General features: G+C 45.3%; 1 protein-coding gene across 1 annotated transcript in view; it reads left to right on the top strand.

Moving 5' to 3' along the window:
* Ak9 (adenylate kinase 9) overlaps positions 1-13,994 on the top strand; it is a 114,192-nt gene that overhangs the window by 26,380 nt on the left and 73,818 nt on the right. The window contains exons 10-14 of the mRNA XM_055615878.1: positions 1,357-1,455; positions 4,833-4,972; positions 5,052-5,232; positions 11,000-11,144; positions 13,546-13,644. Coding sequence (XP_055471853.1) covers positions 1,357-1,455; positions 4,833-4,972; positions 5,052-5,232; positions 11,000-11,144; positions 13,546-13,644 — 664 coding nt within the window. The remainder of the gene's footprint in view (positions 1-1,356; positions 1,456-4,832; positions 4,973-5,051; positions 5,233-10,999; positions 11,145-13,545; positions 13,645-13,994) is intronic.

The following is a 13,994-nucleotide window of genomic DNA, read 5'->3' as shown; positions in this document are numbered from 1 at the left end:
TATATAAGGTATTTGAGGAGCTTGTGACAGAAGGGCAGTACCTAGCGGTCATACGTGTGAATTTCACGTAAAGGATGAGTAAGAATTAGACCTCAGATGCGGGAGTGGGTGGGACATGTTCTCCGCTTGGGGGAGAGTCTGCACAAATAGCCAAGGGCCAGGAAAGAACCGAGTGAGCTACAGGGACTGAACTTAGGGCTGAGGCAGGAGGAAGAGGTAGGAAGTGTGGAATAGACCCAGGGTTCCATAGACCAGAGTAGAGTCTTTTTCAAGTAAAGAGTTCAGATCTCATCATGAGGAAACAGGTAGCCAGGGACAGGGCTGAAGCCAGACAGGAAAGAAAAATCTACTGAGACTACAGTGTGAGGGAAAAGTGGAGGAGACGCAAAATGGTGGTAGGATTGCTACTGTGGCTCTCTCGGGGTCAGTTGAGCAGAAGATGGTGGCCTAACCTACGCTGGTAACAGCAGGGTTGAGTGAAAGAGTGCTTCAGGAAGAAGAGTGCTCCCCATGTAGTGGGACCCGGTCAGCAACTTAGCAAGGGAATAAAGAGGAAGAAGAGATGAGGACAATGGCTCATCTCATGGGTGGTACCATCATAAGGCCTCCAGTGGTGGAGCCAGAGCAGGGAGAAGCCCTCAGGTGGGACTCGTGCCTGTAAGATCACAGAGCTCTCTCTCCTCTTTGCCAGTGGTCATGTTCAGTCTTCAGTGGATTGAATCTAACAGTCACCACTGTTCATTCCTCTTTCTTGATCTCATCTTCCCTTGGCCTCCAGGAAGCCCCACCCCCAATGGCTCCATTGCTTCTCCCTGGACACTCCAGAGATCTAATGTCTAAGACTGGAGGACAGTAGAGCTCACTCCCTGTGAGCTACGCCCCGTCCCTCCTTCCTTCCCCCTTCGGGGACTCCATCAAGTCTAACAGCTTGAAATACCTCCTCAAAAGTGCATGACTTAAAACCATTGTGCTGTCCTGGACCTTTCCCCCAGATCATGCACCAGGATGCTCAGCTCCCTCACATTCAACAGCTGCGTGTCCGGTTAGACACTGACCACTCGCCACGCATAACAGGCTAGTACTCCCCAGTCACCACTGCCCAGCCATGTGCTGCTTTCTGAATTTCCCTTTTTCAGTAAGTGTCAACCCTCTCCTGGGTGGGATAGGGTTGTCTTTCTCTATGGTTTTCTCAAATGTGCAGCCATTCCATGAGCACACACTTCCATCGGCAGGCTTCTTCAAGATGTGCTGGCTGAGACATGCCAAATGTTTAGCGCCCAGGAGCCTATGACTTTTTAAATAATGTTTGATATATTCAAGTGCCAATATATTCAAATGTTTGTTCTTTAAATTTAGACAGTTATAGAAAAGCTGAAGTACTTGAATATGAAACGAGGAGCCATCATAACCAAGCTTCAGAGCACAGAAGAAGAAATGAATGACATAGTAGACACTGTGAGTTCAACTGACCTCTTTGAAAGCATGCCCGCTCAATGCTAGCTGTGTTCTCAGAGTGTGTCTCCTAAGGTCTGAGGACAGCTCTCCATACCGATATCTTCTTCCAGGAAGAAGAGGTCACCTGGGTACAATATTATCTGCAACACTGACTGCAACAAAACAGAAATTTCCAAATAAAAAAAACACAAGGGGTGAGATCAGAGCTATTTCACAGCTATTTCAGAGGGTGAGGGAACAGGGGGAAAAAAAAGGAAATACGAGTTCACGTTAAATTTTTTAGAGCGCTGAAGAGAGCAACAGCTAGAATCTCAACTTTACAAGCACTTGTTCATCATCACTGCCGTCGGGCTGGCTCCGATGTGCAGGGCCTGGTGATGGACCATGAGGATGGTTGAAAGGCAGCTGCTGGGTGCTGGAGACTGAAGGATTTTTAGTTGGAGGTTTCAGTCCATTCTGGGAAGTTTAGGTTATCCTATGTGTATAGAAAATTTTAAAATAATGCTACTGTGGGTAGATTCCACAATCTAAAAAGACTACTAGTTGCAGAGGTCATTTAGTCATGTGGTGCCATGGAAAGCTGGTCTCTGGCCAGTCAGCACTGCAGAGGAAGGGGGACCAGGAAACAGCGTGGGAGTTTTTGCCTGTGATTCCCTTTGCCACAAACGGTCAGGAGTTGTGAATGATTCAATATATAGCAACAAAGAAACCAATTCATAAGTGGATGAGGGAGTTAAGCAGATGTTTATCCAAAGCAAACATATAAATAAACAATGGGAACATGAAAGGGGTCTCTTAGCTCAGTGACTAGGAGCACTAACCGCTCTTCTGGGGGACCTGGTTCCAATTCCTAACGCGCACAAGACAGTTCTCGACCGTTAGAAACTCCAGCCTTAGGGGACGAGACACCTCTGGCACCCTCAGGCCCTGCACTCACAGGCAAATACCCATGTGCTCTCAAAAACACCTACACACGATTTAAAATACTAGAGATGAATGCTTTAAAAAGGAACACGAAAATATGTCCAGCATGACTGATCACGTGGAAATGACAATCCAAAGTGCGATGGCACCCTGCCTCGTTTGCGGGAGAGAATTATCCCCAAATCGGGAAGTTAAGTGTTAGTGAGTGGGAGAGAATTTGGAACGCTTTCGCACTGCTGCTTGGGATTTCGAATGGTCTCAGTAAGGACTCAAGGGGGACACTGAGACAGAGTACCGAGAAGTAAGACATTTGTCACAAGAGTTATTAGTGCCATATACAGACAGACAGATAGAAACCAAGTGAGGGCTCTGGGGTAAGTGCAGGCGCCATTGCCAGAGACAGACAGCATGGTGGAGGAAGAGAGTAAGTCAGGGCCGCTAGCAATACCCCTCTGATACCCATTTACCTTCCCCAGGCCTGACATTCTGTTGCCCATCAGGGAAGGAGTGGCTGAACACAATATCCTATATCCACATTTGGTGGAATACTATTTGGCCCTAAAAAGTGGAAAGCTTAGTGCCAAGTGTGATGGTGCATGTCTGTAGTCTCAGCAGCTGAGAGGCAGAGGCAAGCAAATCTCTGTAAGTTCAAGACCAGCCTGGTCTCAATAACAAGTTCAGCCAGGGCTACACAGCAAAACCTATCTTATTAAAAAACAAAACAAACAAAGAAACAGAAAACAAAAACAAAACAAACCGGGTTAGACTTAAATTCATCGACTAAGATTCTGATATATTTTAAAGGTTTATCAATGAGATATTTCCAGATTCTCATTTTTGAAGTAGATGATAGACAATCCTGTTACACTTATTGCCACGTGAGAGAAAATTATCTGTAAAATTTAATAAGATTTTCTTAAAGAAATGAAAGTGGACAAGGGAGGTGGCCAGAGTGGTAAAGGTACCTGTCCCCAAACCTGACCACCCGAGTTTAAACTCTGAATCCGCCGTTGTGGAAGAAGAAAAGTGACGATGCCAAATTGTTCTCTGCGTTCCATGACACACACACACACATATTTTTTTTTTTTTTCTTGGTGAACCAGAGTTTATTGGGCTTACTTACAGGAACGTGGGTGACCCTCCCCCTGCCCCCGGCAAACAGCTGCATCACTGAAAAGTCCCGTCCCAACAAGGTGATACCCTCCCGAAGCAGCAGAGATGGAGTTTCCCCTTCAGTGCGTCTTCCGCACTCTGTATTCCCCATACACGTAGCTGGGGTAGAATTACATGCAGCTTGTTAGGAAGCAGGGCAGAACCCTGGATGAGGGTCCGCTGGCCCTCCTCACTCCTCCCTTCTGTGAGGGAACACTATCAGATCTTGAGAAGGACACCTGCAGGCAGTCACAGCTGCTCTGACGGTGATGGTGACAGCCTGCAAGGCTGATGGCGTACACCTGTAATCCCAGCGCTTGGCCGTGAAGGCAGCTGGATCCTTAGCCACACACCAAAGGCTGGTGGTATTTAGTTACTGCCCAGCCTGCTGCTCCTTGCAGTGTAGTCAATAAACCTTTTTTCTTCAAGAGGACAACAAACAACAGCTACTATACAAACAAGACAGTAACCAGGACTGGGGAGATAGTTAGGTGCTTCTCTTCAAAGCATGAGGACCTGAGTTTGACGTCCAGAACCTAGATAAAAATGCTGGACGTGGTGGCACATGGGGACAATCCCAGTGCTGGGAAGGTGGGGCCAGTCTAGTCTAAGAGGTAGGTTTGAGTCCATGGAGAGACTCAATTTCAAATTAGGGAGATGACACTCCTGAGGAGGACACCTGAGGTATTTCTTTGGCCTCACATACACAAATGAACTTGCATGTGTGAGCACACACACATACACATGACCAGATGGTATCATGCATGCTACACCTAGAAGACTATGTATGCTCCACAATGCTCTCCAGTACAACCCTTTTCACACTGCCGCAGCGGCAGCGGCAGAGCAGGCCGCATCATCTTGTCTACTGGGATCTTTTTCATGTCTTAACAGTTGAGAAAGACATTGCTCAAGCGAATGGGGTGGGAAGCCAAGAACAGCCTGCTGCCAACACAGCTCACTGAACCAAAGACTCAAGCAATCACCGAATCAGGTGCTGCGATGCCAGGATGAGGCCATGCCACTGTCCGAGGGCTGTCTACCCAATGCTCCCTTCCTTCCATCTGTAGGCACTCTCTTCTTCTAATCTTGCACCTCACACACACATATTTTAAGGAAATGAAAACCAATCTCAGTAAATACTGGATGACTGCCATGCACTGTAAGTAACCCCAAATGCCAAAACGTGCATTTAAAATAGTTCCTTAAATAGTAAAGTGCTACCAAATGAAAGTGGGCTATTTGGTGCCGCAAAGGGTAGGGCCCCAATCCTAAGGGCGGCGTTTGTGCTTCACTCACAGGAGGAGCTGTTCCGGTCGCTCGCGTCTTACAAACTCATTGGGCCAAGGTACAGATGGCATCGAAGCAAGTGGGGTCGTGCTTGCCCCGTGTCCTTAAAGGATGGGAACGTTTATCCCGGAACAGCAGATTTTTCTGTGAGGTTAGTAAGCTTTCTAGAGCCTAAATTTTCCACCTGCCCACGATGCTTTCGGTTGCTTACCCTCGCGGTGTATTCTAAGTTTTCTAGGTAAAATGTACTGCCTTTCTTCCGACGAAACATTAAGGTGGTTTTCAACGAACCCCCGTCTCTACCTCCTGCCACCCATGCCCATCCCACCGTGTAAGCTCTTCATATTCGGCCCCAGGTACGCTGGGAAGACAACGCTGTGCAACCTCCTTGCTGAGTACTTCAAAGGAAAGGTAACCACCTGGGGAGGCCTTGTTCGAATCTGTAGAATTTTACTTGAACTTGGTTTTCAGAACTTTTACACTGGGCCCTGGGGTTGGCACAGGGGAAGGCGTCCCCCCCTGCGGTTGTCACAGGTTCTCCACTGCCGTCCGTTCGTGCTCCCAACAGCCCCCATACTCACCCCACCCATCTCCTGGGTCATCTTCCCCAGGCTACCTCTCCACCTCCCCACAGTTTCACACCTGTGCTCATTCTCGGGGATTTCAGTATCTGCAGTTAGCATCCTCACAGCCTCCTGGCTTGTTGGCTCCACCCCCTCTTCTCCTCAGTGAAGTTGTTCTCCATCCTAAAATGGACAGAAATTACATTCAGCTCAGAACACATCTATACCACTAAAGGCAGCTAAAAGGATATTTGGGATGGAGAACATGACCCCTTATTTAATCTTTCGGCTTTGCCTTTAGTTATTGTATCTCAGATCTGCCTAATTTTCTGCATATTCCCTTAGGTCACCGGTCACGTCTATAAGTAAACTTTTAAGTCTGAACAAAGTGTTTTGTTCATCTCATTACTTTTTGTTTCTTTGTTTGGTTTTGGGTTTTGTGTGTGTGTGTTGGGTTGTTTGTTTGTTTGTTTGTTTGTTTTGCTTTCTTTTTTGTTGGTTGGTTGGTTGATTTTTTTTTTGGTTTGGTTTGATTTTTTTCAAGACAGGGTTTCTGTGTGTAGCCTTGGCTGTCCTGGACTTGCTCTGTAGACCAGGCTGGCCTCAAACTCACAGAGCTCCGCCTGCCTCTGCCTCCCAGAGTTCTGGGATCACAGGTGTAATTCCACCATGCTTGGCTCATCTCAGTACTTTTGAATTCAGTAGCTGGATCTTTTAAAGGAGTTGATTATTAATATTTATTATTGATTTGTCTTTTAGTTAAACAGTGGTTATTCCTAAACCAGCTGTAAATCACCACACAGAGACTGGGATTTATTTAATTAACCTAGAGCTGGCAATATTTATTCCATCCTAACCCTCCAAGCCCACATAGTTTCCTCCCATTCAGATTTCCCACATTATACTTGCTTTTAGTCATATCTTAGGTCTGGTTCATCTCTCCTCATGGTTCCAAGTCCCCTTCTGCTGATCTCTGCTCTCCAACTCCTCCCACTCTGGACCAAGATGTCCCACCCTATTCTTTCCATTGCTCAGCATTGGCTGGTTGTTTTATTGACAATACAGAGAACAAATGGAAGCATGTTTACACAAACTTGAGACAGGTGATGCTTAGAATAAATATCACAATGCAATGTCTGGATTGAAACCAGGTGGTGGGGTAGAGAAATCAACATTTGAATGAACAAGGGTAAACTGTATACATTCCACAAGAACATTATGCCAACAGAGTTATATTGCCTTGCTTCTTCATATGATTGTTCCAGGGTTGGTCATCTGCTGGTTTGGATATCTTTCCCCATTTTATTTCTTGAGGGTTAATACTCTGCAGCACTCACAGAGGAGAAAACAATTTCTTAGAACAGCAACAAACCAAACAAGATAAGAAATATACTTAAAATCCTACTAACTCACCACAAAACTAACTCAGAAATGAAAAATGGAAAAAATAATGTTAAGAATTATCTGGACAAATAAATAAATAGTAAGTGGCTGAAGTAAAGGAGTCATACATGGAAAGAGAAGAAAATAAAAGAGAAGCAAGTTTAAATTAAAAAAAAAAAACAGGAAAAAATACCATTATGAAGGGGGAGGAAATAGGAAGATATTAAAATAATAGAGACTGCCTAATGATAAAATAAAAAGTATAAACACATTTAATGGGGAAAGTCAATAAATAAAAATAAATAAGTTTCTAAAAACAAGGCAAAGGTCAAAACACTGCTGAAAGTACAGTTTTTAAAATGGTATGTCAGCATGGTAGTTTTTGAGGTCTTCAGAGTGGGAATCTACCAGGTACTTGGGAAGAAAGGGGGCAATTGATCTTGGGGAATCCTGTCTTTCCTATGACTTATGCTCCTTCTGAGCCTGTGCTGGCTAAGCATCCAATGTCCCCCAGAGCTGTCCTCATTTCAATGGCCTCCCTCCTTAACGCACTGGCCTCTGGTGGTCACTCTAAAGATTGTAGTCTCTAGGCTGAGCAGGCTCCACTAAGAGTCGCCCCAGTGGGCATGCCCTAGATGGCTCCTGTTGTGCCTAGGGAGTGCCTCTCAAGTCCCCTGGGAATTGAGGAAGCAACCACAGCACTGAAATCTGAACAGATGTCTCTATGTTCTCAAAACACATTAACATTAGTCACCAACATTAGTCATGCCGGAGGGGTACAGCTGGAGGTATTCAGAAGTCCTCTGGTGCCCTAGGGTCCCCAGTTTCTTCGCCAGGGAACCTCACTGCAGAGAGCTAGATCTGAAATGTGGTTATTCATGCTCCAGAGGCTGGTCCATCGCGGACCTCAGGCTCAGGGATAGTAAACTCCAAGGTTATTCTTAGTGAGGAGGTCAGCACCTGGGACTGTACTCTTGAGGTTGTTGGTGTCTGGCGCTCCTGAATTCCAGGACTGTCCCTCAAGCTGTTTCTCAGCCTGGAGCTGGAGCCAGTTGGTTTCAGGGTCTTTGACTTGTGATCGTCCCCTGTTCCAGGATTCCGTGACACCCAGGGTAGCTCAGTTTTAATAGTAGGTTCAGTCTCAAGATGGCGCCTGGTCACAGCTCTCTAAGTCACCAGAGAATGACAAAGGAATTCTCTCCACTGCTGACGCCACCCCCGACCCTTCATCCCCACCCTCCACCCTCCACCCCCACACACAATGTTTCTCAAGAGGAACACGGTATCTCAGGAACACCAGAGGTCAAGCACACTGCAGCCTCGGGGCTGCTACCTACAGCCTCACAGTGGGAAGATTCGGGTTGTCAGGGCACCCGGCTGCAGCTCCTCCAAGTCCCCTGGCCCTGGGCCACAACCAGCCCTGCCAAACACAACTTCTGGTTTTAGACAAGGAACTGTGTTCCTTCTCTATGCATTAGGGCTGCGAAAGCCTTGGATCAGTCCAGCCCTCAACAAAGAAAAGGTTGAAATTTTCAGTGATTGGGAAAATCCTAATTTAAACCTCAGTGAGAACTGTCTCCATACCCACTAGAATGGCTAGAATCGAAAAGGTTCATAAAGCCAAATAAGTGTTTTGCAAGGCTGCAGACGAAATACCTCTTCCATTTTTTTAAGTCAAATATAACACTAGCACGAGGCCCAGTAATTCCACCTCAAAGTAACAAAAACACAAATCTACAAAAGATTCCATATAAATGTCAATCGGGGCTTTATTTCTAAGATCCCAGGCCTGGATACAACCAAAGTGTTCTCCAGAAGATGGCTGAGTGAAAAACCAGGGTACTCAGAGTGGGACAGCACTGAGCAATGAAAAGATGAACTGATGAATTGCAAAAACATTCCCTACCCACCCCAGACTCGCCCCTTGACACCTGCAGCAGGCACACTGGGCCCTGGGGTCACAAGAGCAGGAGAGCTGTCCTTGCCCCTTGCTGGAGAGTGGGCCCTACACCTTGCCTGGGAGGCCCACAATAGAGCTTACCCTGGTGGTGGGGGTGCAGGTGAGCAGCCCCAAGGGCGTGAGCGTGGGAGAGACGCCACGACTTCTCTGCCATGTCGTGGGGGCATGCGCAAGAGAGTGGTGCCTTGTCCGGCCCCTGCCATCCTTTGCCACCTCTGGTAGGCTGGAGAGCTGGCCCAATCCCTCTCTGGCTCTAGCACTCAGGAGAGCAGGCCCTGCACCTCACCTGGGCAGCACAGCAGAGCTGGCCCTGCTGGTGTGGGCATGGGTAGCTGGCCCTGCTTGGTGTGGGTGGGCATGGGTAGCTGGCCCTGGGAGTGTGGGAAAGGAAGATCTGGCTCTGCCCCTTGCCAGCAGGGACATTGGGTGAGTTAGTAGGGACAAATGCTGGAGAGCTCACCCTGGTGGTGTGGGTGCAGGTTTCCTGGGGACTGACCAGCTCAACCTCCACCCAAGCCCAAATCCAGGGCTTTGAGTTGGCCCGTCCCAATATCGACCCTATCTATTAACTACTGGAGCATGTGAAGGAGCTGGCCTTGCAGATCCAAAGCTGTAGGATCTCCATGACACAGGGCAACAACAGGATATCTAACAGGAGTCCCAGTGAGGATCCCGTATTGATGGTGTAGCAGAAGCCAGAGGCCTCGAACCGGAGCAATGAATCATTGCAATGAACATTTACAAATAAAGAAGTGTGGACAAAAGGGAATACTGTGGGACACTACAGCTTCTACAAGATTGTTTTTTGTTTTTGTTTGTTTGTTTGTTTGTTTTCTGTTGGTGGGAAGGTTGCAAGAGCAGAGGCTGGCTATGAAGGGATGGGGCGATGAGTGGGACTGGAGTACATGTTGTGAAATACACCAAGAATCAGTAAAATGTTGAGAGATAAATAGGTAGGTAGATAGATAGATTGACAGACAGACAGATAGAAAACGTTTACTAAGGAGAGGGAGCCTGAAAAAGATTACATTCCATATAACTTATAAGAAATTCAGGAAAAGGTGCAAATGATCTATAGTGACTGAGGACAAAATAGGCCAAGGACTAGGACAAGGACTAGGAATGAGAGGTGTGGGCAAAATAGAGAAGAAAGGAATTGACTATTAAAAAGAACATTCTGGAGCTAATGTAGAAGTTCTGTATATTGGTTTGGGTTGTTGTACGCTTATCATTGCAAAAATTCCTGACATTATTAAAGTGCATGCTTTTTACTCTATTATAAATTACACACATGAAGCTGACTTGGCGTGTCTTAATTTTTATTAAGTCAAATACACATGCAACCAGAATATATACATAACTTATGTTTATATGTTTTTATATAAATCATGGCTGAGTCCTGTAAGAAGGAATGGACATAAGAACTAGTGACTCTGAGGCTGGATTGATAGATCTCTGTTCTCTCCCAGAGAACCCAGTTCCTGGAACTCACATAACAGCTCACAACCAACTGCAACTCCAGTCCCAGGCGATCTAACCATCCTCTCCTGGCCTCTGGGGGCGTCACATGTATGTAGCGCGCAAACATCCATGAAGACAAAACACAGATATATATATGAAAGGAAATAAGGAGGCTGGAGTAATGGCTCAATGGTTCAGAACACTCACTGCTTTTGCAGAGGTCGCAGGTTTGGTTCCCAGCACCTTCGTGGTAATGCACAGTCATTCATAAGTCCAGTTTTAGGGATCTAATGCCTCCCCCTGACATCTACGGGCACCAAGCACAGACATGACACATATGTATGCATGTGGTCAAACTACTCACAGGCTTAAGGTAAATCTTTTTAATTAAGAACAGGTGTCCGGAGAGACGGCTCAAGGGGGAAGAACAACATGTGCTCTTCCAGAGGATCCAAATTCAATGCCCCGCACCCACATCAGCTGGCTCATAACCACCTGGAATGCCAGATCCAGGGGATCTGACCCCGCTGACCTCTGCAGGAACCTGTACTCGTGTGCCTGAGCCTGCACTCGTGTGCTCATACCCATGTACCCATCCCTCGCAGACATACAAATAACAACAATAAAAATACATTTTAAATTAAAAATAAAATGGAATTTTAAAAAAATCAGTGTATTTTATATCTAATTCCAAAGACTCTTCAAGCAGTATCTATTTTTGGAAGATAGGTAGGTAGGTAGGTAAATAGATAGATAGATGTATTTTATATTCACCTTGTCTTCACACTAATTTTCTTGACTATTTCTGCAGGTAATTGACTATGCCAAACTTGTTCAACCACGTTTTGATGAAGCTCGTGAAAAACTAATAAAAGACACCATAACTGATGCCACCAACACAGCTATCAGAGTTGTGAAGGAGAGGCTTATGGCCGATCAGAAAGCCAGAAAGCACGGTGAACAAACCATTTTCCCGCTTTAAACTCTGTGTGTCTTGGTGGGTGGTCAAGCCTGGCTAGCAGAGGACACGGACTTCAGTTCATTAGTTTTGGTATCCTTGCCATTAGCACAATTAGAGTCTCTCAGTAAATGGCTGGAGGGATGAGGAGAAACTACGGCACATCCCCCAAAAATTCATTCATTTAACCTGAGGGAAAGGTGCCCATGAACTTGGATGTTCCTTCCTGGGCAGAGACCGAACAGTATCTGTGACTTTGTCCACACTGGTAATTAAAACAAGCTTTTCACCTCAGAATGCTTGCCATTTAGAGCACATGCCAGCCTTGACACAGCTGGACGTTTGGGTCGTGAACACCCACGTCTTTATTTTATAGATGGCAGTTAAAGCTAAACAGTGAATTTAGAGAGGAGGCCTCAACCCTCCTTTCCAAAAGCTAGCTCCTGACCAGTCACACCCTGCTGGTCACCCATAGTTTAGAATAAACATGAACGTGATCTTTATCTGCTTGCTTTTCCCCAGGAAAATGGGAGCTCTAATTTCATAACTATTTTTCTAATTCATAGACGGATTTGGTAGAATTGATATCTCTAGCTGTTGTGTGCTTTCCTTATATACATATACATACATATATACATGTATAAATCTGGCCTGGAACTATGTAGTCAAGGCTAACCTTGAGCTTGAGCCTTCACTCCTCTTCCTCTTTCTGAATGAGTACTGGGGTCACATGTGGGAGTTGGAAGCCGAACTGAAGCCCAGTAGAAGGACCTCGGGTGTTCTTGCCACTAAGGGAGCCCCCTGCCCAAGCCGGTATAGTTAAAAGGCTCTCTTGGGGTTTCTCCTTAAGAATGTTTTTATTTTCTCAGCATCTAGCAAGACAATCATAAAGGCTTTCCTTCTCTGACTGGTTCATTTGACCAACAATGCTCTACTTCAATATCAAGTTATTTTTGGATTTCTAAAACACATCCCGCTCAGTCAGGGTATATTAAAACGATTTAGAATTCTGTCTATTGAGAAACTTTTCTCGACATTTGCAGTGTACCTAGTTTATAGTAGTCCTTCTTGGGACCCTGGAAGAGTTTGTTATGAGAAGTTTTTTTTTTTTTTTTTTTTTTTTGCCTACTTCATTTAGATGGTTTGTTTGTTTGTTTGGCTTTCTATACAAACTGGAAAACTTTTTTTTGACATTTTCTATTTTAAAGCCATTCAATAAGAAATTAACTCTTCATTTGTGGCAATGTTGTATTCCCGCTAAACAAGAACATATGTGCCCACCTATTTTGCCTTTCTTCTTTCTGACTAGCCTACAAGCCAGTAAAAGAATCCATCATTCGACCTAAAGAATTTTTTACAAAGCAGGAACTGAGAGGGCCTGGCACCCCAGTGTCCATCCAGAAAATGGGACACTTTTAAAATGCCAAATCCAAGTGTACATAGTGTTCATGGCCACTTAAAGATCAAAGGGGGGTACCTATTAACTCGGAGATCATTAATTTATTCAACCAACACTTTAGTATTTCCTTTGCATTAGACAAATGGCATGAAATTCTTTTACCCTTGGTGTTTATATTGTAGTAGAAGGTGGAGAGAAGAAGAAAATAAAAGGAGGTAGAGAGGGAGGAAAGAAGGAAAGGAGGAAGGAAAGAATGGGGGAAGGAAGGAAAGAGGGGGAAGAAAGAAAAAGGAAGGAAGGAGAGAAGGAAGGAAGGAAGGAAGGAAGGAAGGAAGGAAGGAAGGAAGGAAGGAAGGAAGGAAGGAAGGAAGAAAGAAGAGAGGGAGGGAACAAGAAGCAGAGCAGACAGTGATGGGAGCAGAGTGCTATACTGCTGAGTTGACCTTGTCAAAGTGAAGACACTAGGTGGAAACATAAATCCATCTTTCATGTTTGCTACAGTCTGTAGTAATTCCTTATACCTGAAACTGTGAGGGGGAAAAAAAAAACATAAGTTTTGAAGTTCTTTATGTCTTCCGTACTAGAACATACAAGTAGATATTTTCCTATATGCTGTGAACTTGAAAACCCTGTTAAAAACTCACTGATTATCCTAAGTCTGACAATAAAGCCAACCTTCTTAACACTTCCAGCTGTGGAACGCTAGCCCCACATATATTTAAGTAAAGTTTGTCAAGGGAGAAGAGTGAGAGCTTGTTAATCACAAAATATGTATCATGAAACAGGTCAAGGAGCAAAGTTCCCACGTCCGCACCAGCAAATGCTTACAACTTTGCATGCAATGATCTTTGTTTGGCCAAGGAAAACATGAGACAAGTAGGTGAAGCAGCTGCATGCCCACAGCTCTTAAAGAACAGTCCGACTGAATCCAAGTCTGTCTGCTCGGAGCAGCGCCTGCCTCCCCCTCGCCAGCTGTCTAACGGAGCCATTTGCCTTTCAGAGGAGAAAACCTTGAGGGATAGGAAACATGACGTCTCGGAGTTTAAAATACTTAAAAGTGCCGAGGAGTTCTCGTCTTCTGCGGTTGTTGGAGGTAAAAGCACACCCCACCTGACACTGTCAGTGACAGGATCCATCCCAGTTTATGTAGATGAGTCAATAAAGCGTCTTCTTTTTGCTGCAGGCCCTGCAGACGGCACCTTAGAAGACAAGGAAAAACCTGAGAGCGTCCATGCTGTGGAGAGCGGTAAGAAAAGGAACTGCCAAGAAATCCATCTATGCATCTTTGTTCGTTTGTTTTCTATTTGGCCATTATATGGGAACTCAAAAATTAATACACACAAAGGTTGAAAGCTTCAGAATGAAAAAAAAAAAAAAAATCAGGCTTCACTTTTGCAGATTTCAGCCAGACAGCTACAGAACAGAATAGCTTTACTGACACGAAGAAGA

Source organism: Psammomys obesus, unplaced genomic scaffold (genome assembly GCF_907164565.1).
Source record: "Psammomys obesus unplaced genomic scaffold, mPsaObe1.curated_primary_1811, whole genome shotgun sequence".
Lineage (NCBI taxonomy): Eukaryota > Metazoa > Chordata > Mammalia > Rodentia > Muridae > Psammomys > Psammomys obesus.
Note: the sequence above shows the minus strand (reverse complement) of the source record. Positions and strands in the feature narration are given on the sequence as shown.